The sequence below is a fragment of the Pleurodeles waltl genome, chromosome 3_1, assembly GCF_031143425.1.
Source record: "Pleurodeles waltl isolate 20211129_DDA chromosome 3_1, aPleWal1.hap1.20221129, whole genome shotgun sequence".
Lineage (NCBI taxonomy): Eukaryota > Metazoa > Chordata > Amphibia > Caudata > Salamandridae > Pleurodeles > Pleurodeles waltl.
Window position 1 is genome coordinate 1,689,529,136 of NC_090440.1, and position 24,287 is coordinate 1,689,553,422.

At 44.7% G+C, this 24,287-nt stretch overlaps 1 protein-coding gene across 2 annotated transcripts; it reads right to left on the minus strand.

Moving 5' to 3' along the window:
* Positions 1-1,197: 1,197 nt before the first annotated feature.
* LOC138285498 (uncharacterized) lies at positions 1,198-19,069 on the minus strand. Of its 2 annotated transcripts, XR_011201603.1 has the most exons (6): positions 18,676-19,069; positions 17,134-17,220; positions 10,679-10,802; positions 4,884-4,978; positions 3,948-4,052; positions 1,198-1,962 (listed from the first exon to the last, which is right to left on the minus strand). XR_011201603.1 is itself a non-coding variant. In XM_069225485.1 (5 exons), the coding sequence occupies exons 2-5, from the start codon at positions 17,217-17,219 to the stop codon at positions 1,613-1,615; spliced, it is 636 nt and encodes a 211-aa protein (XP_069081586.1). In that variant the 5' UTR covers position 17,220; positions 18,676-19,066; the 3' UTR covers positions 1,198-1,612. The 2 variants fall into 2 exon arrangements, 1 of the variants encoding a protein (XP_069081586.1); XM_069225485.1 differs by lacking the exon at positions 10,679-10,802 and having other exon boundaries at positions 18,676-19,066.
* Between the last annotated feature and the right edge of the window lie 5,218 nt (positions 19,070-24,287).

The window sequence follows — 24,287 nt, forward strand, 5'->3', positions numbered from 1 at the left end:
TAGGCTAAATGTTATGATGAGCATGACATTTGCGAGTTAGATCATCCCGATAAATGCTGACACTTGTCTTTGATTGTTGGTGGATGATCGCAAAGGTCTTTGCTCTTGCTCTGCCACCTCTGAGTTCTCTTGGTACACTACTCCTCATGAAGCTTACCTTCCATTCCATACTTCTTTATTCTAATATCATGATGATAATCATTTCTGTTTTACATCCACATGCCTTCTCTTCTCCTGCACCATAACACTCATGCTTACCTTATTGGACCGCTTCATGCAGGCACCCAAGAAGATTGACGGGGCAATCCCAGAAGATTGCAGATGCACCACCCAATCTGGCAATACAGACTAGTATAATTTTTCTTTGAATATTCTTTTTTTTTAGAATTGTGTGTGTTATCACCCCAAGATTAATTATTATATGTACTATTTTGCAAACATAGCTGACCGAACATTTTTAGATATATACAACTTGGGTCTCACTGGGGCTTGCAGAATGTTGAGTTATCCTTGTCATAAATATTCATGTTTTTCTGTTCCTCCCACAACAGGCTGCTGATCATTTCCAAGGTGAAAATTGTGTTTGTGTTGTGTTTCTCTTTTTGTCACACCTTTCCCAAAATCCCTTTTCCTATTCATTCATCTGATCCCTAACCCTCTTCCCCCGGGCTGTGCGATTGATTGATGTGTTACTTCACAAATTACACCACTGATTAATCTCACACTTGGTGAAGCGGATGTGGTAGAAGCAACCTCAGCTCAGTTTGCAGGATCTTCATTTCAGTTCACCTAGGTGGAGAGGAATCTCACTTCCGATGCCTTCACTGTTAGTGCGCTAGCATGCTACTACTACTACTACCACCATGTTACCTTGAGAAACCATGCAGCCCTCGTTTCATCCATTCAGGTAAGATAATTATGGAGCATTGTTGTACCTTTAGTTTAGGCAATAAAATTGTCAATGGCACATCTCTCCACCCCACTCATGTGGGTCAAATGTTGAAGAATGCACCGCAGAGACTAGAAGAGTATTGAGACAAGGTTACCTAACTACATAAATAATTGTTATTCACTATCAGCAGATTTGTAACACATGCTGCTCTAAAATGAATACACTATGAGTAGATTTTGAAAACACGCTGCTTAAAGGCAGCAGCGTGAAGTAAAACATCCCAAAAAAAGATTTTAGGCAAAAAGAACTGTAAATAACTATTTATTTAACCCCGTTCCTAACAAAAATAATAAATAAATATGCACCCCTTCCACCCAAAACTTGCCCATCCCTTTCCCCAAAGAAACGTGCCTTTCCCCAAATAATATTCAAAACAGAAAGGCCCATATTTATACTTTTTCTGGGCTGCATTTGCGCCACTTTTTGACGCAAAAACGGCACAAACTTACATAATACAATTGTATTTTGAAAGTTTGCGCCACTTTTGCGTAAACAAATTATGCAAATGCGGCGCTAAAAAAGTATAAATATGGGCCAAAATGTCCAATTGTCCAATGTTAAAAAAAGAATAGTCCTTCACAAACCCATTCCCCCCCCCTTCCAACCACAACAAGTCCCAGCCACCAAAATAAAAGGTTAAAAAGGAGGCAGAGGAGGGCACTAAATGCGGGCCAGGATTCTCCTGAGGAGCCCCTCCACACATGCCTGATGGGCCTCTAACTGCACCAGCCTCCGCAGGAAGCGGCGTTGGAAGACTGTCTCTGAGGGGCGGAAGCAAGGATAATACGGCGGGCGGCTGCCCTGGCACTGCGGTGTAGGTGTTGCTGGATTGGAGGCACTGGGGCCTCGTTGGGGCCCTGAGTACCGGCAGCAGCGATTGTTCCTGCCACCTCCTCCACCTCTTCCTCGAGGACCACCAGCCGCTGGTACTCTGGCCAATTGGTCCCCAGCTTTGTCCGTTGCAACCGGGCTGCTATTTCCTGCACCAGATAGTGAAACAGCAGGAATAGCTATATCAAGAAAGAAAAAAAGAGAAATTGTAAACAATCCTCTGAGCAAAGCACTTGTTTAAAATCATGTAGTGTAGTGGCACAGTAGCAGTACATTTGGTGGTCACCTCAGGCCATTCAATTTTAAGGTGATCACAGCCATTAAATGCACTATGGAGTACATGTATTCTTCTCTCTACTGTTGTGCTAAATTAATGGTCGCATTGCTAACTCAGCTGGTGCCATAGTCTTACTCATTACTGTCTGCAGCTGGGACAGCTGTACTAGAAAATTATTTTATTCTAATGGCCCTGTTCTTCTTTGTACCTGGACTACAAGGCCGATAATAAGAATGAAACACGCCACATAATATAATCAATCATGCAGCCATCCTGTCTGCCATAAGGCGGCATGAGAAGTGATGCACTGCAGTACAGGAAACAGATTAAGGAACAGGTTTTAGATTGTATGTGGTGCATTCGCATCGTCACAGACTGTCCCACTCAGGAAAATCAAGGCACTTAATTATGGACCACTTTATCCACTGTCCTCATCCCCCTACTACACCACACATTGTAATAACTACTTTTTTTTTCGAGAAAAAATACATTTGCTTTGCAGTAAGGAAAGGAATCTTCTTAACGTACTCAACTGCAGGGAAAGGTAGAGTGGATTAGGATGGGTAGGTAGAGTACACACTTTCCAGATCAATCAGTTCCTCATCATCTTGTGCCTAAGGTCTGGCTAGTAGTCTGACTAACGGTGGTTGCCAAATGTTGAAAAGAAAAATTAGAAGAGAAGCAAATCCATTATGGAAGTCATAATGAATTATATTTATCACATGGCTTGAAAAATGTGTACAACCAAAGATTGAATTTTTCAAATTATTCAGAAGTGTGGGACAGAAATTAAGAAAGATTAATGGAGTGAAGTACGAGGGATTGACTGACAGTGGGCATTGGGAGGAAAGGGAAACAAACCTTTTTTAAGCATTGCCATGCATTGAAACGTGTTTGACACATTAACTTAACTTAAGCTGACAGGCGCACATTGCACAACCAACTTTGCAGTGTTGATTCTGCTGAATTGAACCATGCAGCTGTTAGGTTATCATGGGTGGCACTGGTGAAAGGCCATAGTGAGGGAGGGAGTCGATAGTTAATGGATGCTGGGGTATTTATTATCTGCCTCGCTTAAAAAATACGGTGAGTCAAGGGAATATTCTGAAATACCATCCAAACCTTTGCATCAAACCTTTGATAAAAGTCATTCCAAGCAAGTAATGTAGGTGAGGAGAATGCCCCTATCTAGAAGAGCTCCATTGTTTCTTCATTCCAAGCATTTATCTATTCATCATTGCACGTCTTCTTCTAGTACTCTTATTCTTCTTCACCCTTGGTTTTGATATACAACATTTAAGCTAAGCTTTACATTCTCTCATCCAGTCCGTCACCATTTAAAACCATCCAAATTCCAAACATGGCTCTCTAACCTTTCATCAACATACATTTACACAATAACCAACCTTTCATCCTTTTACCCATTCAACCATCAAAGAGATCTAACCCACACAGGGAGTCCGTTCACCCATCCAGGAATGGAATCCTTTCACCCATACCCTTTCACCCACCTGGGCTGGCATCCTTCACTCATATACCCTTTCATCCATCCTTCATCCACACATGCATCCTATCATCATCCTCCTCATCATCACCCTCCTATATGATTATTACTAAGCACCCTTTCATCCACACACACATCCTTTCACTCATATTATATTTCACTCATACATTCTACTTCCATCCTTTTTCAATTTTCCAAAACACATCAGAGTTCAAGTTAATTTTATAAACCTCAGTCTGCTGAGTTGTGATAGAAGAGCCCAATACTTACTTAGCTCCCGCTGCTTGTACAAAAGCAGGGTATTGACGAGTGAGTCAACAACACTAGTACACCCTTGTAGTGACTATATTACTAATTGTCAATAAGCAAGCAATAGGACTCACCACAGCCCGCCTCTGCCGATGCAGAGACTCCCCCCTCATCCACTCCAGCAGCTGCGTCGACACTGGCGCTGTCGCTGCTGGCCCCGGCACTGGTGGTCAGTGCGGCTAGGAAAAACAAATATACAATTTAGACGCCACATACGCCTCCACCTATTGTTTTTTTCTAATAGCAAAATACAACCGAAGAATACATCACCATATTTCAATTACAGATTCTCTTCTATCAAAATATCAGCTGGGCATTATGTTGTTTGGAAATGTATTAAATGCCAGGTACTCAAATAAAAATGGTAATGGATATGCTGAACTAGCTATTGATGAATCTGAGTTTTTCAAGAGAAATAAAAAGGTGCAATAATTGGTCAATGAAGGACATATGGTCTTGGTTGGCTAATGCAATGGGGCCATCTTCCTCATACTTCCAACCATGGTGCACGGTCATCAACTGATAGTATACTACTAATACATACACAACATTGGAGGGTACAAACAAGTACATGACCATGTTCAAAAACACCCTTTTTAGTTTCTTTTTAATGATTGGGCTAGAGCAAGAAAAAGAATGCCTTCTCACAAAACATGTGCAGAATACCTTACATTGGAATGTAGTGTTCAGTACATGTGTTCTCTGAGCCTCACCACCACTCCACAAGATAATACATAAGCGGAGAGGGAAAGCTCACTGACCAAGCAGAAGAAAGGAATCTAAAGACAGACTATCATAGCCAGACAGTTCAAAGTAAATAAACTTCAAGTATAGAAAATAAGTAAATAGGAATTTGCAGGGATAAGAAGATTTTACAAAACAGATAAATCGAGATGGAGTTGGAAAAAAATAGGAGACAGGCACAGTAAAAAGGTAGCAAATAATTCTAAGAGTAGAGCGGTAACAGTTAGGGAAATAAATATTAATATTACGACAACAGGAGCGCTTACTGGGGCCAGCAAAACCATCTGCCCCGGCACCTGTAGAGGGACCACTTTCAGCTGCCTTGCCAGCCTCAACAGCAGCCCTCCTCCTGCCCCTGATGCTGGATGATGTAAGAAAAAAATTAGAAAGGATTAGTGGTACTGTTGTTAAATAGTCTCTCCAAGAATATTACTGTTTTTTAAATGAAAAGGCAAACACAGTAACATTTCTACATCAGAGGTTCAGGGGCCTGCATAATAATAATATTACTATCAAGGACCATCCTCCTATTTCTAATTTCCTAACCCTATTACTAATATCCTAAACGGAGGATTCACAGTTCTCATCTCATTCTCGATCTCTCAATGCATTAGATTGGATGCATGCAAAACTAGTACACATCACTGGGAAATTGCTTGCCAATTAGCACTGTGTGAGCTACAAAAAAGAAAGGCACAGAGAAGTGAGAGAACATGCAAAATCACTAATACTAATATATTAACGATGACTATCTTTGACAGGACACAGGAGGAGCCTCTGCATTAGTTCTTAATCAGCCCAAGCAAGTGCCAAAAAGAAGGACAATTAGGTAGCGCTGAGCACCTGTTTAGATGATGATCACATAATATTATGTTTGTAACATAAAGTTAACTAACCTGCGTGTGAGCAACATGTTTGCTATTTAGGAAAAAAACTATTAGCATAAATTTTTACTCACCGAGCCCCGCAACCTTGATGCCTATCAGCTTGAGAATGTCTGTCTCCTGATCGAGAATTTCGGCCCACCTGTGGGTCAACTGTTGGTGCGAGCGCTGGAACCCCCCACAGCTGCAGCTCACAGCCTGGCACACCCTTTCCCAGTGCTGCTGGTGCTCCAGGAGGCCATACCCAGAAGAGGGCCTGCCGCCTGCTGACAAGCCAGAAGGGAGGTGGAGCTGCACAAGGAACACCAATGCAGCCACCTGCACCTCAGAAAATCTGAAACGAGGCTGCACCCCTTGAAGACAGCGCCGTCCGCAAGGAAGGCGGCTGACAGATTGAGACCTGATACTGTCACTCCCCTGCTGTCCCATGGTGCTGGGACTTGGGGGCATAGATAAGGAAGGAAGTATTAGGAAAAAGGAAGGGAAAAAATGAAAGAAAAAAAATAACAAGTGAAAAAGCCGCAAAAAAATTAGGAGACAAGTTAAAATATAAAAAGAGAGAGAGAGAAAAGGTAATATAATAAAAATAAACTAGGGGAAAATATGTTTTAAAAGTGAGGGATGGGAGAGATATAGAGAGGATATAAACTAGGCCCCATAACAAGCAAAAAAACAAGATGGCTGCGCCCATGCTAACGGTGTGGTGCCGCTAGCGTGAGAATTCCAACACGAGGTACAACCTCGAGTTGCCAGTGACCTTGAACGTCATGTGAACAGGTGTGGCAAAAAACTCCGCTCGCTAGTGGAACTCCACGTAGCGTGACAGAGTTTCTTCCTGACTCCGCATAGCTCTCTACACAAACTCCGCTCAGGCCTACTTTTCAGCCTGGCTACAATCCATGTCTTTCTAAGGTAGAGTGACAGCTGGGCTATGTGCATACTTTCCAGATCGCCATCACACAGGGAGGGTGGAGGTGTAACAGGATTACATCTGCATACTGAATGGTCTTCCTAGTCTTAGAGAGAGGGAGGTGGGGAGCACTTACATTTGTATAGGCTGCGTCCTGCCCTCACAAAAAAAAGGTATTGTTCTCTCCCTACTGATGCCTAGACCCAGCGCTGGGGCCAAAGCGGGTGCTGTGCACTTCTAAGATTCTTTTGAATTTGCCCCTAGATCCAATACAAGTACTTGGGCTGTGACCCCTTGTTTTTAGACACTGTGTGGACTTGTAACCAGATGCTGCTGGCTCTACAGACTGCACATTGCCAGAAGGAACTGTTATGCTGCCAGGAGGAACTGCTATTCGACTGACTTGTGTGTTGTGCTGGCCTGTGACTTGCTGGGTCACAATAAGAACTGTCACACTGCTTCAAGGACCCTGATGTGCTGGCCTGCTGCTGGTTCCCTGATTTCGTGCTCCCCAGTTGTTCTCCAGGGGCTGGTTGTCTGCTTTCCTCCCAGCCCTGTTGGTTTGGAAGCTGGAGGATTCTCCCCCTGTTGGTCCCGACCAGTGCCAAGAAAGAAGTGCGTGGTGTGCACTCCGGTTTTCTCCTGCCTTGTCTGATTCTACTGAAGAGTAGCATGAGGTCATCGCTGCTCTCAAACTGCAGGAAGTGAGTGGTGAGCGCGACTGTTTTCCCCCGTGGCTTTGTGCCCTTCTGAAGCGACGCAGAGAGTGCCAAGTTGTTCCCGCCTGTGAGGAGTGGCCGGGAAGAAGAAGGAATACAGCAGCGGCTGCAGGCAATAAGCGCTGAAGAAGCATGCATGACCTGGTGCCCCGGTGGCAGAAGCATGCATCCCTTTTGGTGTTAGGGCATTCTGGGGTGGCCGGCATGCGAGCACCCAGCACCCACTTTGGGTTAGCGCCCGCATTGGTCTCCACTACCAAGGGAGTCCCGCAGTGTAGGGAAAGAAGTGGTGAGCTATGCAGAGGGGGTGGCCATCCCAGAGGAGATCATCGGTATTTCATTTCCTGAGACAGCTGCACTGGGCGCTTGCAGGCAACTGCTATGGAGCCATCTTTAGGGACGAGGGACCTGGCAAAGTCACTGGCGAGGCCCAGGAGCCACGAGGGTCATTTGCAGTACCATAACTTCCCTAGTGGGAGAGCCCCCAGCGGCCACAGCAACCTTTGATAATTCCAAATGCAGGGGACCTAGGGCCAGATGTAGCAAAGAAACATTTTGCGACTTGCAAATAGCGAGTCATAGCGACTCGCTATTTGCAACCCGCAAAATGTTATGCAGAACGGTGTCTCAGACACCGTCTGCGAGTCGGTATGGGGTCGCAATGACCCACCTCATTAATATTAATGAGGTGGGTCGCAAATTGCGGCCCCATGCCGACTATGGGCACTCACTGACATGGAGGCCTGCTGTAGTCAGCAGACCTCCATGTTCGTGACTGCTTTTAAATGAAGCAGTTTTTTTTTCTTTTAAGTGTAGCCCGTTTTCCTTAAAGGAAAACGAGCTGCACTTAAAAAACCTTTAGTTTCGGTATTTTTTCAGGGCAGGTAGTGGTCCCTTGGACCACTACCTGCCCTGAAAAAATAATTTGGGGTCCATTCACAAAGAGGAAGGGGTCCCATGGGGACCCCTTCAAATTTGCGAGTGGGTTACCATCCACTTGAAGTGGATGGTAACTGCGACACCATTTGCGACCGCATATGCGGTCGCAAATGGTATTGCATACCACTAGGAATCGCAAATAGGAAGGGAACACCCCTTCCTATTTGACATTCTGAAATGCATTTTGCGAGTCGGTCCCGACTCGCAGAATGCATTTCTGCATAGGAAAATGCAATTTGCGACTCGCAAATGGCAGTTTTTGCCGTTTGCGACTCGCAAATCCTTTCCTACATCTGGCCCCTAGTGAGGTCTCCCTGCCAACTTGGGTGGTGTGTGTTGTTTGCACAAACCTTTAGGGGCATTCACAAATCAGGGGGCAGGACAGAAGGAATCCTCAACGGAGATCACGATCTTGGTGATTCTGCCTTGTATTACCGTATTCATTGTATTGAGTTTGCAGGGGTTACCGTAACCGATAGTTGGTGCTCACATTACTGTCTGATATATAAAAGAGATGCAGGGGCATTGGATCTATGTATTTTATGACGGTAATTTGTAATTTAGGTATTACCGATGAGGTGTGATGACCATAGTGGTTACTTATGTACTACAGGGATGTTTGGTAATTCATGTGTTTTCTCTCCCTAGCTTAACTGCTACATTTCATGATCTGATATTATGATCTGTGTCGTTTTTGCCTTGTCAGGATAACTACTGTATTTCAGGATCTGCCTTGTATGTACACGGTGGGTGTTTTTCATGACGTGTGCAACTTGCAAGATTTGTCTCATTGAACTAATTGAGATGGTGTCACAATTGCCTAGTAGGCAAAGTAATGTATGATCTGTCATGTTTGGTCTATGATTTATATACAATACAGTAGGTTTTTATATAACTTTGAGTGGAGCCTCTTCTATAGTGCAGTTATTGTGTCACAGGTGTGTATGTGTGTTGCGCAAACGCTTTATACATTGCCTCTGGAATAAGCCTGATTGCTCGTGCCAAGCTACCAAGGGGGTGATCAAGAGTTATCTTGGGTGTGTAGCTCCCTTATCCTGACTAGAGTGGTGAGCTCTGCCTGGCTTAGGTGCCTACCCTTGCCAACCAAACCCCCCATTTCTAACAGTCCTGATAAAACAACTCACAAAGGGATGTCCCTGCTGTGTGGAAGTTTCCCACCTGCTGAAGAAAGAAAATTCCACTGGTTAGTTAACTCCATTTTATCTCTGTTTTCTTTATTTAGATGAAGGAGCAAGTGTCTAGTCTATTGGAGGCGGCCAAATGGAGTTCTGCTGCAGTGCTTGAAACAGCTGAAGCCAGGAGCCAGTGAAGAAGAAGCCATGCTTGTTGCCAACAGCATTGTACAGCCAAACTGAACTCTGACAATTCCTACCAATAAAGAACTCCTTCTGCATGTGCTGTTTTCTCTCTGAATGGTATACCTACAGTCTTATGTTTGCTTGGTGTTTGTGTCCTATGAAGGATCTCTTCTGAAAGGTGTTCCAGCTCGAAACTGTTGAGGCACGTGGATGGAGAAGAACATTTTAGAAGAACCTTGAAATCATTAAATCAGGACTTTTATTCTATCTGGTCTGAATTATGAGATGTAAAAAGGCCAGAGTTTCAATCCTAGCTTCCTCACAAATCGTGATCCACTTTTAGCATTCATATGGTATAATCCAGCACGGGTGGTAAAAAGATCAATCATTATCTTTGTTTTATTGTGGCATTTCATATTCTTATAACTGTTGGCACATACATTGAGCTCATCCGCGCCAACACTTATCTAGTTAATATTGAATGATGGTAAGTCATCTGACCACCATGCCCTTAACGTTCATTTCCCTCCCTCTATGACTATACATGTTCAAAACTCAAGAATACTTTGTGGGAAAACAATTCATGAGATAAAATAGCGACCTTGAAAAAAAATCTTCTTGCCCTCTTGGAATAGAACATTAACATACAAATTCAAACTTTTGTTTATGGTAATATGTGTAAAGTTTCAGCACCCCGATACTGCTAACAGGTCTTGTACTGTCAAGGTATTTGCTTGGGAGTAGTGAAATGTTTAGTTGTTCAAGGAAGGCTCATAAGTTATCTGTCTGAGTTAGGTTGGTGCCATTTGAAAAATCTAGTCTCTCACCCTGACTTTATTGTTGGGAATGCCTAATTGCTGAAGATACAAAGGACTTATTTGTATTGCTAAGGTGTGACTTTTAACTTCTTTTTTAGGGAAAGATAAGGCTTCAGATAATTGACCCTGTGGTCAAGGTGCAGACATTTAAACCGTTTTTGCTGTGCTGCTAAGAGCATTTGTTGGTGAGAACTGATGAGGCATGTTTGTTTTCCTTAGTCCCACAAGGACTTAGCATTTTCAGGCGAGCTTAGCAGTGCACAAGAGCTGCTCTTCAACATGTTGATATCTACTCTTTGGGCTTTAGCCATGCCTATCTCACACCCATCACTTTCATTCGTTCCTTGGCTTGCCTTTCAAAATTCCATTGAATTCCTAGGTAAATGCTTTACATATGACCCGCATTAGGCTGCTTTTTACCACCTTGGAGTCTGACCTCGTTACACTGATTATTGCACGATCTGCCATATACCTTAGTAAGGCGCACTGCTTTTTTCTTCTGCCTCTCCGCTTCGCGCTCTATGGCCGTATGTTGTTTCTTCCTCTTCCTTGTTTTGGGCATGCTGCTGTTTCTTTGTGGTGTCTGTGCACAAAGGCTGCAAGCAGGAGTTTTTTTTTTAAATGTATTTAAAATATACGTATTTTTTAAGGTTCATATAGCACAAACTCGATCGGAGGAGTGCTTTACATGAGAATGTGAAGTTTCATATAGTGCAAACTTGATCGGAGGAGCGCTTTACATGACTACATAACGTTTCATATAGCTAGACTTCGATCAGAGGAGCGCTTTACATGAGTTCCACATTACAAGTTTAACAGTTGAAAATTATACAAAATGGACCATTTACAACAGAAATAAACACAGAAATCCTCAAAGTAACTCTCTGGGCACAGCAGGAGAGCCTATACTACAATATTCACTGCACTTGGAAAACTCACCCCAAAATGCTTTGTGGTGATTTTTTTTCAACACATTTTTGCCCATTACTTACAGTGTGGTGGTCCTGCGACAATGGGCCACCACCAAACCGATCAGCATGACGCGCTCTTTCTGTCTAGGTCATTTCTGGGTCCCCACACTAGGTTGTGGGCACCCACAAATAGTAACCTACAGCATCATTAAGTGTCTTTTTAAGCTCCCTCATGGCTGGAAATTTTGATTTAGAGCTGGGAGTAGTTCGTGTTTTAGCCGCTTGGGTGCCTCAGATGTAACGGTTACGTCCTAGGCACCACTGCTCGGGTGCCCATGATGTAACCGTTACGTCCAAGTAGGGGCAGCGCTAGCGGTCTCCCCGGGGGCCTCACACCCCCTCCCTTGGGCACGGATGAAGTGGAATCGCTTCCCCTTCCACCCCTGACCCACCTTGGCGTCTGATGACATCAGCACGCAATCGTGCGCTGACCTCTTCAGAGGCCTACTCCTCCACACTGGAAGCTCAGCTTCCAGTGCGGATCGGATGAGAAATGCAAAAGCTTTTCTCCTCCGATCACGTGGAGGGGCCGAGAGAGGCATCAAAGGAAAGGAAAAGCAGTTCCTTTCCTTTGATGTCTCGCTCTGCATTTCTGCTGCCCAATCTCGACTGGAGGGGGTAACAGTCTTTCAGCTCTCCCTCGCACACTAAAACATCTTATCCCAGGGCAAGCAAGAAGACATTTGATTATTTGGGGTTTTGGTTTTACATTTGGGCCATGAGAGCCTGGCTAACTCTCAAAATCGTCCCACTTGGAATGGTGAGGGCTGCACTTTATGGACTTTGGGACGCCGCCATGTAGAAAAATCCATAAGACCTAGACACATCTGAAAACTAAACATCTGGGTGATTCCAGGGTGGTGTGTTCCACATGCACCCGCACCATTTTCATACCCACAATGCTCTGCAAACCTCCAACTTGGCTGGAAATCACACATTTTTCCCACGTTTTTGTGATGGAACCTTCGGAATTGCAGGAATCCACAAAATTCCTACCACCCAGCATTGTCTCATCTATACCGATAAAAAATCTGCTGCACTTGTCAGCCTAAAAATGTTTTTTTGCAAACTGCCTTTTTGGACCCCGTTTGGTTCCCCCTCAATATCAATATGTTTTTGGCTCTTCCCTTTCACAAGCACTTGGCCCACCTACACAAATGAGGTATCATTTTTACCGGGAGACTGAGGGGAACGTTGGGTGGTATGAAATATGTCCCAATATGGTGATCCCACACAGAAATTTGTTTTTTTAGCTAAATTTGAAGTTTGCTGAGGATTCTGGGTAAGAAAACATTGGGGGGTCCACGCAAGTCATACCTCCCTGGATTCCCTCGGGTGTCTAGTTTTCAGAAATGTCTGGGTTTGTAGGTTTCCCTAGATGGCTGCTGAGCCCAGGACCAAAAACGCAGGTGCTCCCCCGCAGAAAATAGGTAGTTTTCTATTTGATCATTTTGATGTGTCCACGTTGTGTTTTGGGGCATTTCCTTTCGCTGGCAGTAGGCCTGCCCCCACAAGTGAGGTATTATTTTTATCGGGAGACTTGGGGCTGCATGGAAGGAAATTTGTGGCTCCTCTCTGATTCCAGAACTTTCTGTCACCGAAATTAGAGGAAAAAGTGTTTTTTTGGTCAAAGTTTGAGGTTTGCAAAGGATTCTGGGTAACAGAACCTGGTCAGAGCCCCACAAGCCACCCCATCTTGGATTCCCCTAGGTGTCTAGTTTTCAAAACTGTGCAGGTTTGCTAGGTTTCCCTAGGTGCCGGCTGAGCTAGAGGCCAAAATCCACAGTTAGGCACTTAACAAAAAACAGCTCTGTTTTCTTTGTGAAAATATGATGTGTCCACGTTGTGTTTTGGGACATTTCCCATTGTGGGCGCTAGGCCTACCCCCACAAGTGAGGTACCATTTTTATCGGGAGACTTGGGGGAACGCTGTGTGGAAGGACATTTGTGGCTCCTCTCTGATTCCAGAACTTTCTGTCACCAAAATGATAGGAAAAAGTATTTTTGGGCCAAATTTTGAGGTTTGCAAAGGATTCTTGGTAACAGAACATGGTCAGAGCCCCACAAGTCACCCCATCTTGGATTCCCTATGTGTCTAGTTTTCGAAACTGTGCAGGTTTGCTAGGTTTCCCTAGGTGCCAGCTGAGCTAGATGCCAAAATCCACAGCTAGGCACTTTGCAAAAAACAGCTCTGTTTTCCTTGTGAAAATGTGATGTGTCCACATTGTGTTTTGGGGCATTTCCTGTCGAGGGCACTAGGCTGACCCCCACAAGTGAGGTACCATTTTTATCTGGAGACATTGGGGAATGCTGGGTGGGAGTACATTTATGTCTCCTCTCTGATTCCAGAACTTTCTGTCACCGAAATGAGAGGAAAAAGTATTTTTTTGGCCAATTTTGAGGTTTACCTGGTCAAAGCCCCATAAGTCACCCCATCTTGGATTCCCGTAGGTGTCTAGTTTTCAAAACTGCGCAGGTTTGCTAGGTTTCCCTAGGTGCCAGCTGAGCTACAGGCCAAAATCCACAGCTAGGCACTTTGCAAAAAACAGCTCTGTTTTCTTTGAGGAAATGTGATGTGTCCACGTTGAGTTTTGGGACATTTCCTGTAGCGGGCGCTAGGCCTACCCACGCAAATGAGGTACCATTTTTATCAAGAGACTTGGGGGAACACAGAATAGTAAAACAAGTGTTACTGCCCCTTGTCTTTCTCTACATTTATTCCTTCCAAATGTAAGACAGTGTGTAAAAAAGACGTCTATTTGAGAAATGCCCTGTAATTCACATGGCAGTATGGGGACCCCAGAATTCAGAGATGTGCAAATAACCACTGCTTCTCAACACCTTATCTTGTGGCCATTTTGGAAATACAAAGGTTTTCTTGATACCTATTTTTCACTTTTTATATTTCAGCAAATGAATTGCTGTATACCTGGTATAGAATGAAAACCCATTGCAAGGTGCAGCTCATTTATTGGGTCTGGGTACCTAGGGTTCTTGATGAACCTACAAGCCCTATATATCCCGCAACCAGAAGAGTCCAGCTAACGTAATGGTATATTGCTTTAAAAAATCTGACATCGCAGGAAAAAGTTACAGAGTAAAACATGGAGAAAAATGGCTGTTTTTTTCACCTCAATTTCAATATTCTTTTATTTCAGCTGTTATTTTCTGTAGGAAACACTTGTAGGATCTACACAAATGACCCCTTGCTGGATTTACAGTTCTGTCTACTTTTCAGAAATGTTTAGCTTTCTGGGATCCAGCATTGGTTTCTCACCCATTTTGGTCACTAACTGGAAAAAGGCTGAAAGCACAAAAAATAGTAAAAATGGGGTATGTTCCAGTAAAATGTCAAAATTGTGTTGAAAAATTGGGTTTTCTAATTCAACTCTGCTTGTTCCTGAAAGCTGGGAAGATGGTGATCTTACCACAGCAAACTCTTTGTTGATGCCATTTTCAGGGAAAAAACCACGAGCCTTCTTCTGTAGCCCTTTTTTCCCATTTGTTTTAAAAAAACGAGATTTTCACTGTTGGCTATTTTCTTGGTCTCCTTCAGGGGAACCCACAAAGTCTGGGTACCTCTAGAATCCCTGGGATGTTGGAAAAAAGGACTCAAATTTGGCGTGGATAGCTTAAGTGAACAAAAAGTTATGAGGGCCTAAGCGCGAACTGCCCCAAATAGCCAAAAAAAGCCTCGGCACAGGAGGAGAAAAGCCCTGGCAGCGAAGGGGTTACATTTCAGAAAACTGCTCACCAGCATTCAGTTGTTGGCAGTTTATTTGGTGGTGAACAGTCGCCTTGAAAGTGAAGTTTAATCTGCGAAATGGTTGGCGAATTAACAAAAGAAAGTTAACATTCTATCCTCATTGGTTACTACTATGGCAATGGAGCAAACACTAACCACAGCTCGGCAGTACGAATATAAACGTCAAAAAAAATATTTAAGTAGAGTCTGAACTGTAGAAATCTCACCTGTCGCTATAGCAAAATACAGTATTGTGAGGAAATGGAAATAGGCAAAGAGTCATGTGCTCTGTATTCAGCCAGGACACTGTTTAATTCTATCACATCATTTAGAATCTAAAACCACTTTGGTGTTAGATGCTGCGTCCCAAGAAATTTGCAGTTTAATCAATTGTCACTTTCATGTAAACTTGAAGGACCTACTTATGTTTCTGAATAGAAATAGTATATTGAATAATGTTAAATTGGATTATGATCCAACCCGAGGTTGTTTTCTTATGCAATTTGTTTCTTTTTTGTTCCAGGAATTACTAATCCATAAATGGTTCACACAGTGAAGTTTTTGGTACCTTTTGCTTGATGTTTACATTTAGGGAATGAGCAGACCCACATTATCTTAGGTAGAAAACTAGGGGTGTGGGGGGAGCTCTGTACCGCTGGCAGAGTTAACTGAGTTTTTGGAACTCTGAGCTCTGCTTGGAGTTCTGAGATGGTCCAAAAACTCTGCTACACTTGCCAGTGGGGCGGAGTTCACCCGGTGCGTACTGCAGTACAGTTATGGGCCACACAGCGCAAATGCAGGCAGTCTGCGCTTGCGCTGTGTAGCCCATAACTGGGATGCAGTGTGCACTGGATCCCTGGAGCAGGGAGCAGAGGCCAGATGGAGGCAGCCGCTGCGGACTCGTTGCCGTCGGACGGCGAGGAGAGGAGGACCCCCTGGAAGACCCAGGTTAAGTCCTCATCTCTTCTTTTCCCTGGAACACTGGTGCACAAACAAGGACTGAAACTGCAGCTTTTGCTGCCTACAGCTCCGGCATGAATTCAGGGCTGTAGGCAGTGAGGGCTGCAGTTTCAGGCCTTTTGTGCACCGGCCTGTCCGGTGTGCACTGCACACGGGGCAGGCCGGTGACCAACAAGCCTGACAGCTTTCACTGCCTATGTCCCTGGCCTGAATTCATGCAAGGGCCGTAGGCAGTGAAAGCTGCCATTTCAGGCCTCTTGTGCACCACCCTGTCCCGTGTGCAATGCACACGGAACAGGCTGGTGCACAAGGTGCCTGGCACCTTTGCTGCCTATGTCCCTGGCCTGAATGTAGGCCGGGGCTTTAGGCAGCGAAAGAAAGCTGCTGTTTCTGGCTTCTTGTGCACTAGCCTGCCCCATGTGAACTGCACACAGGATAAGCTGGTGCACAAGAGGCCTGAAACGGCAGCTTTTGCTGCCTAAGGCCCTCTTCTGAATGTGCCTGATCTCGGAAGAGCTAAGCAGGGTCTGGCCTGGCTAACCAGGCCTGACCCTGCTTAGCACTTCTGAGATCTGGTGCATTCAGGACTCCATGGGTCATGGAACTCCACCTCCGCAGAATTCCACAGAGTTTTTATTTAGTTGGACTCCATGAACTCCACCCAGGCCTAAAGAAAACTAATCTCAGCTGTCTTGCTTGATCCCTGTTTGAGCCGAACTCAACTTATAGGCACAAAGAGTCTCTTATCCTTATCTAGCAGGATGCTGTAGACAAGGTCCTTTAGAAGTGGTAGGATGCCCTGGCTGGTGCTTTACAAATACACATAACATAACATACAGATAATATTTCCCAGGAGATATGGAAAACTTGCTGATATCTAAGGACAAACTTTATTAATCAATGAGATGAATGATGGGTGCTTAAAAAACAGTGAACTGCGGCAGGTTATTTACAAATGTTATTTTATATGTATATCGACAACCTAAGAAAACTGCGTTCTAATTTATAAACAGGCTACCTCCACCTTCTCTCTCAAATATGACCTGCAGAGTCACATAAAATACAGGCCATGGATTTTCTAAAACATTTGGGACACAAAATGTAAGTGGGTGAAGTGTCCTTCAGGCAAGCAGTAACAAGGTCGAAGCTGTCATCCAACCACACTCGTTAACCTGCACTGAGTAGATCACTTGTGACACTAAGCACTATTTTACAAGTTGCTTCACTGAAACGAAGCCATAGCAAACAAACCTGAACAAACACGGTGGCCTGCAGTAGCACCTGGCAGCAGGCAAACACACTCTCACTGCTCTTCTACACTGCCCAATCTCAAGCATGCTGAAATGGAAAGAAAGATACAAAAAAAAGTTAGTTTTTAAAATTATTCAAAACTACAAACAACTAACTCAATTTATTTAAATAAGGGTACATCTGGCCAATTTAAGAGCCAGATGAACTCCTCCTTCACAGAAACATGTGTTACAAACATGAATGAGGCTATACAAAGCTTTGGTATTGTAGTGTCCTGCCGGACACATTTGAGTGTTTCCACCAGCCACTCTGCTGAGGGCTGGCTTCCACACCCACCCCACACCCATCCATCACAGGTGTCACCAGTCAGTTGACACTGCTAATAAAAAGGGCCGGGCGCACATGCCCTGGGCCACTTCTATGACCCCTCACTATGTGTCCATGTCACCTTTATTAATAGCATGAGGGCCCATGACCCCAACACTACAATGGCGATGAGTGGGTCTGTCCCCATGTGGGCAGTGGCAGCAACTTTACCGTTGTTCGTGGAGGAATGAGTAGCCTTCGAATAAGGCACCCCTGCACCCACTGCCAGCGCGAAGGAGACACGACAGCCACACAGTGCGGCAATAGCATCCCCTGTGATACCCGTGCAGCCCCCCTACCACGAGCCTGCTCAAGGACAGATCCGAAGAAAGTGAGTGCGGCGAAACTGGGGTGAAGTGGCACAGCAAACATAAGGTACCCGCCACTGTCTGAAGTGCGCCACAGCAGCTCCTGCGAGTGAGAGCTTGCGTTGTACTACTGTGTACCCCCCAGGCAGGACTGAGGTAAAGCCACACGTGAACATTGGGGGAGAAGGGGACGAAGCAGTGGCAAAAAGACTGCAACCCCACCTGCGCCATATCTGAAGTGCCCTTCACCTGCCAAGAAGCTTGCCCCGCGGTCCCGCCTGCTGCCGTGTGACCCCCCGCGACAAAGTGAAGAAGACGGAGGACGAACGCCTAGAGATGCCAGCACAGTAAACACTTGCAGCCTGCTTTGTTTGCGTAGTTGAAGGCGGACCAAGAAGAGCGCCCGCTCACCAGCAGGGCATAAGGTCAGGCCCACATGCAGAGTGGAGAAGAGAAGCCTCCTGCACCCTTGCGGTGCCCGTATGGGCAGTGAGGGCAGGTACCAACAGCGTCACGAGGAGACGAGGTGTCCCTGCATCGCCAGGGAGGAAGGACAGGCCTGGTCGGGGGACAACTGCAAGGCTCTCCCTGGAGGCCACCTACTGTCACCGTCCCAGCAACAAAGGAGCCCTGTCCCTGCCTGCAATGTGGGGACGCAACAGAAAGGAGGATGTGCACAGTGGGGAAGGGTGGAGAGGGTGGAGGAATTGGGACACACAGCCTCGATGGGAACCAGGTACTCCTACCACACGACAGTGCTTGCCCCCACACCCGCAACAAGCAGAGGACAGCCTTTGAGGGCTAGCATGGCCCACAGTATTGGAAACGCTGTCATGGCTGTTGCACACAATCAGACTGCCCTCCATACCTTTGTTACTTGTGTGCAGAGGGACTGGCCAGGACGGTCACCAACAATGGATGACCTGCTCCTGTGCAGCGTGGCTTCCCGCCGGCATCTTCATCACGAGCAGCAGGCAACCATAGAGAAGACGACATGGCAAGGAAGAAGTGCTGCTGCAGCACTACCTAGTGGAAATACAGAGTTACTGCACCCGAACAAAGCACACAAAAAGCAACCAGCATTAAAAAGAGAGCACATTGAATATAAGGGCAAAAGCGACTACAGAGAATAATACAGTTTCGCACCTTCAATGAACAGATTGGCCAAGTGAGTGCCACATGCCCAACGTGGACTGCCTACCAAGAGACTGATGACCCCCACAAAGAGCATTAAGATGCCCAAAGCTGACCTAGCCAAGCAGCAAAGAATTGGAAAGCCACAAGCATCACGTGGGGCACAAGGAGAGCATGTATGGTATGTGCCGCCCCTACCGTCTGACTGCTGCCACCGCCAATGGGAAGATAGCGCCACATGCCCCCAGCAGTGAAGGACATCACCGCAAGCCAAGAGAAAGGGCATGCCAGGGGCCAGCAAAAGGGGGGCCCATGGATAAAGAGACAATGTCAGAGGTGCACAGAGGGCCGCACTGGTGAACCTGACAACATGGGCTGGAGCCCAAGAGACAGACAGTCCTCTGAGAGCGAGATGCAACGCCAATCGCAAGAGGCCGCGCCAGCCAGCCGCACTGCAGCACAAGATTGCCACTGTTGTTGACTCACAGCGCTCAAAGTGCAGAACAGCAATGTGAACTCCATCGGCAGGGTTGACCAATTAATATGGCAAAAGAAGACCAGTTATAAATTTACAATGACAAGTAAATGCGAGACCGATTGCATTGCAAATGCTTGTTTTTTCTGGTGCCAAAAGTGCATCTCCCGATGTAGAATACGTATCAGAAGGATACGTCAGTAGCGCAACTAAAATTGAAGGGCCCCTCTTTATAGTACATAGAGAACTCCTTCAGCCCACCACCTACCAGTTTGCTCAGTGTAATCTGCTGAGGGGGCCCCCTGGAGCATGGGAGCCCCCTCCCTGCATTGTGGGAGCTAATGTTATGCTAGTGGGATACCTATCATTGCTTTTCCTTTTTCTGCTCTTTAAGACACATTTAGCTGACTTACCAGGCTTTGGTTTTAAAAAAGTCTATAATATGATTACAAGCAAAGTTTTGGTCAGCGGACTTCATCCATTGCTCTGTTAAATTGTCATTTGCCCGAAACGTCCGCCCACCACAGCATGGTGCAGTGGGTGAGTGCCAGCTTTTTGCATGGGCATCAAAGAGCTGGATATCATTGGGTATGACTTGTGTATGAACGACTGATTGTGATGGGCAATTTGTTTTTACTGATAGTATTAGCCAAGACCTTTCAATTTTACTAGACATATAAGTATATTTTACTTGGTCACAGGAGCTTTCATCCAGCTCTCTTCCTGTATTGGTGTGTTATTGTCATTCACGTTTTTCTTCCACCCACTACAGCATGGAGCAACACATCTGCTCATTTCAGCCATTGGCTAAATTCACTGTGGAAGACTTCATTCTGCCCTTTCGTAAAGAGCACACCTGCAGACAAAATAGTTTCCTTCAGTGCCAGTGAATACTATGACAATATGTGTTGTTTGAGACCAACAAATAGTTTAGGTTCTATCCAACATTTTATAATGATGAAAGCCTGGCAGTTTTTTCAGTAATAAAGTTCTGCACAAGACATGAGAAAAAGAAAACAGTACTGATAAAGAAAATATTGGTACGCAACGCCGGACCTATTGACTTTGCCAGTGATTGTAAAACTTTTGCTGTGTAGAATTGGGACAGCAGTTGTTATTTCAAACAGTAATTTGCTGTTTTGTGAGACAATTTAGATAAGGTATTATTAAACAATACATTTCTTCTATCTGCTATGGTCACTGTATTCCTTTTCCCAAGAGATGTTGGTATTTTCACCACCTGTGCAGTATTCCTTCTATATTGAGATGCTGCTGTGGGGCTACCTTTCTTCTCCGTGCGTTCCCTTATAAATCTTTTTCCATCAAATCATTGCTATGAAATGACTTCCATTTCACATCTTATGCAGCAATATGACTGACTATATTGAGGGCGTGTTGTAATTATTCTTAAAAAGTACATCGGTAGCCTGAATCTTCTGGCGGTTCTGGAATCCATAACTAAGCCACATTGTAAGATTCCTAGTTTTAATGGGAAACTGCTTACAGCTTACTTTCATTCCACCACAATATGCATCAGCTTTTTACTTGGAGACATTTGGTATTAATGCCCATATTACACTGCTCTACATCGATGTGCTGTGAAGAGCAAATGTTTCATTAAGCTTGTGATTAGACTGTTTAACGATCTTTGGAAGCATGGAATGCCGACTTTTTCTTACTGTGAATACAACTCCATCTGTGGCACATCCGGTTATACCAGTGCGATCCTTCAGCAGACACTGCCATTTTGCCAACATTGGCAAATTGAGCTGCTAATTTAATTGTGCGGTCGAATATGTCAGAACTCCCTGCACTTAAGCCCCCTTTGTTAGATGAAACCTACCAGACAGCACAAACTGTCTTGGAGCAAGACATCTATTGTGGGGTTACTAAGAATTTACAAGGTGTTAGAGCCCACCCTTTGCTTACAACATTGCTTCCAATTGGTTGGTTTGTCACTCATTTGCTTGCTTCCTATTTGATGGCTTTACTTGTCAATCTTGTGCTTCTCCCTCTCCTGCAGCATATCCTCTTTACCATCCTTCTGACTTGTGCTCTCCCAGCGCTCACTTTTAGGGACCTACTATTTTTTCGTTAAGCACTCCATCAGAGCGCATGTGTTTTCCAGCTCTCTCCATCTCGGGTTTCTCTCCCGCCCCCTTCCCCTACTCCCAACATGCCCTGTGCTTTTCTTTGCTCTCTCTCTCTCTCTTTCATGGCTGCATGCTCCCTCTCCTGTGGAGATCTCCCCTCAACAACCCCCACCCCGAACAATTCCACACAGAGCTCCTCTGCTCCTTCACATGTGCGATGACCATTGGGCTGAAAGAGCGTTAGTACTGACATGTATGACAGGGCAGAGCATTTCATGTCATTCTTTCTTTTAAAAAACAATATAGCACTGTGCAAATTATTTCACTTACATGTAACAATACATATAGGCATGTGGTGCTTTGTGGACTATTCTATCAATTCTGAATTAGAAAATGATTTTGAATAATACTGTAATCAGTGTCTGTGAAACACATCTTCACTGTTTTGCAGTTGCCTTACTGTGTCACCATCAGTGGTATCAGACTGCCACATTGAAGCTCCTGGCCAATGTCAGGCAAAAAGTCCTGGAGGCAAAAACACTTTCTTCCCCATGGAACTTAATATCTTTACACAATTCCTGCTGTGTCCATACACCCTTATTCTTGTCGGACATTTTATAGCATGTTCTTTTTGCTTTTTAACTGTTTGATTCATTTCCAACAAAGGAGAAAAAGCAATATTTAACAGCATATACGTTAGGTTGCACAATATCTTGTGTGAGCTATCATGTCAGAAACACCAGAAACCATGTTGCAATCCACCTCATCAATCCCATTGTCACACGTTCATATGGTGACTCATCTACTTGCATCCTGTACTTCCTCCTGCAGGCCACCCAATTTCAGATGCACGTATCATTAAGTTGATGCAGCATCCTTATTATTCCTTCCTCTTCCACCGTCCATGCATTTCTTCACATCAATTTCAAATCTTTGCAAATTTCCTCAGGAATCTCTGTCTTCCTAAAAATATTTTTGGCCATTATTGCCCAGTAGCTTCTTGCTACCACCAGCCCAGTTTCATACATATGTTCCCCATATTTTGGTTGGATGTCATCACCCCAGATCCCATCAATGCCAGTCGTACCATCAGATTCACTGAATTTTCCGGTGTGTTAGATAGTTATTTCAAAATCCCTTAACCTGAGGTCAGTTTTTTATTGCATTTATGAAGGTTCCTGCACACCCGCATCTCCACAGAGGTTCAACTCGTATGATCTTAGCAAAATGAGCAAGTTCTGAGCATGTAAGCTAGAGACAATGTATGATTTTTACCTGGACCAGTCCATACACCTCTTGTATTGCTACCTTCAAGGGATCTTTACATGCTTCTTCCCAATCCACATCTTACAGTGCACCAGGGTACTTTACCCATCTGTTTTTCAGGCTCCCAAGCATATATGTGGTGACATGAATTCATGTTTATTATTGCTTTAGACATTAGGACTTTGCGAACACTCTGTATGTGATTGTAGAGCTATCCACTTATCTTTATACCATTGCAGGGCATGTCTTAATGATATAGACATAGATATAGTGGTGGAGATTCCAGAGAGAAAACTCTACTTTAATGGTTTCAAAGTATTTCATCTCACTGTCTCACGCATCCCCGCTACAACTATAGTGTCCCATTTCCTAAAACCAGACAAAGTCGTTACCTCATGAAGCACAGCAATATCACAGGGGTGGCCTCCGCAGTAATTCTCTCTTCTAAAGCAATAAAATTCTTGGACTGGACAGATGGAGCCCCAGGCTGCCTACTTACTCCATGGTGTCTGCAGTCAGACCCCGCAGGAGAGCGTCATGTTAATATTTAGATTCAGCTGTATGATCCCACCTGAAATTGAAGATGGGTAGCGGAGGATTTCTGGAAAGATCAACACAATCAGGATTGATGTTAGCTCTTTAACCAAGGCACAAATGGGTGGGAAGAAAACGGTTCATTTCATGGAAGGGGAGTGCATGCATTGGAAAATATCAAGTGAGGGGTTTGGCTCCCGGGTAGTACCCATCTCCTTTAAGAAGATTAAGTAATCTACATCTGAAAATCAGAAGAGGTTGGGCTTAGGATTGTAATTGTGCCTATGTCATGCCTGCTAAAAAACAGTAGGTGAAAGAATATTTGCTAATGATTTATCTTCTAAATAAGATTACTGTTGATTGGCCCCAATCTTTGAAAATATAATTTCTAGTTGGCTCCATCACTCTTGTTAGTTGTATGATGCATACACTCATATTCTTTCTGGAAGAACTTTGTTTTACTATTACTTTGTCTCACAAAAAATCCACAGAAAAAATTTCTAGAATTTCATAGTCTTACACAGAGTTTTCCTTTAAGCATGGTTTCTGAATATTTTCATTAATGGTTTTATAAAGTGCCCCTTTTTGGATGGTCAACCCCCAATTTTTGCTGTCAGATGCTGTGGTGTTTGACCTGTTAGTGTAATGAGGTCTGCTAACCAGGCCCCAGTACCAATGCTCTTTCCCTTAAAGTATATGTCGAATTGCATAGCCCAATTGACAAGCACCTTACCACCAATGTAAGTACCTAGTAACTGGTACCCAGGGCGGTAAAGAGGGGTCAGCAGAGCAGCAGTACTTGTTGTGCCACCCTGAGTGACCCAATTAAAAGAGAGACTGCAGAGCTGCCATGTCAGCCTACATGAGCAGCTTGCTGCTCGAGTGAGTCTCTGCCTGCACCAGGCGCAGCCAGAGTCCCTGTTACTGCCAGTGGACAGGTCAGTCACCCCTAAGGCAGGCCCTCTCTATGAGTGAGGG